The following is a 474-nucleotide window of genomic DNA, read 5'->3' as shown; positions in this document are numbered from 1 at the left end:
AAAGCTCTCAATTCACCTTTTCCAGGAACACTTTTCCATGGCAGGGCTGGCCCGCTGTCTCCAGGCTCGATGCTGGCTACCACCGACTCGCCCCAAGGCCCAGGGGGCTGGGAAGCTCTTGGCGCCCAAGCAGTCAACACAGTTGTGGTCATTCACATTTTATTTTCTGCCTTCCACCATGATAATGTGGTACCCGAACTTTGTTCTGACCGGAGGGTCAGGCTCGATGCTGGCTACCACCGACTCGCCCCAAGGCCCAGGGGTCTGGGAAGCTCTTGGCGCCCAAGCAGTCAACACAGTTGTGGTCATTCACATTTTATTTTCTGCCTTCCACCATGATAATGTGGTACCCGAACTTTGTTCTGACCGGAGGGTCTGTGAACACCGGCTTGTCCATGCTGCTCACGGGCAAGGCGAACGCCGCCTCCTGGAAGGGTCCCACCATGGAGCCTCTGGTCATCCAGCCCAAGTCTC

General features: G+C 56.5%; 1 protein-coding gene across 1 annotated transcript in view; it reads right to left on the bottom strand.

Annotated features, from left to right (window-relative positions):
- Positions 1 to 316: 316 nt before the first annotated feature.
- The window catches only part of PIN4 (protein (peptidylprolyl cis/trans isomerase) NIMA-interacting, 4 (parvulin)), a gene marked incomplete at its 5' end in the record, with an annotated part of 570 nt that continues 412 nt past the window's right edge, over positions 317 to 474 (bottom strand). Inside the window, one exon of the mRNA XM_010143372.1 lies at positions 317 to 471. Coding sequence (XP_010141674.1) covers positions 317 to 471 — 155 coding nt within the window. The remainder of the gene's footprint in view (positions 472 to 474) is intronic.

Source organism: Buceros rhinoceros, unplaced genomic scaffold (genome assembly GCF_000710305.1).
Source record: "Buceros rhinoceros silvestris isolate BGI_N320 unplaced genomic scaffold, ASM71030v1 scaffold24479, whole genome shotgun sequence".
Lineage (NCBI taxonomy): Eukaryota > Metazoa > Chordata > Aves > Bucerotiformes > Bucerotidae > Buceros > Buceros rhinoceros.
This window is presented reverse-complemented; position numbering and strand designations above follow the sequence as displayed.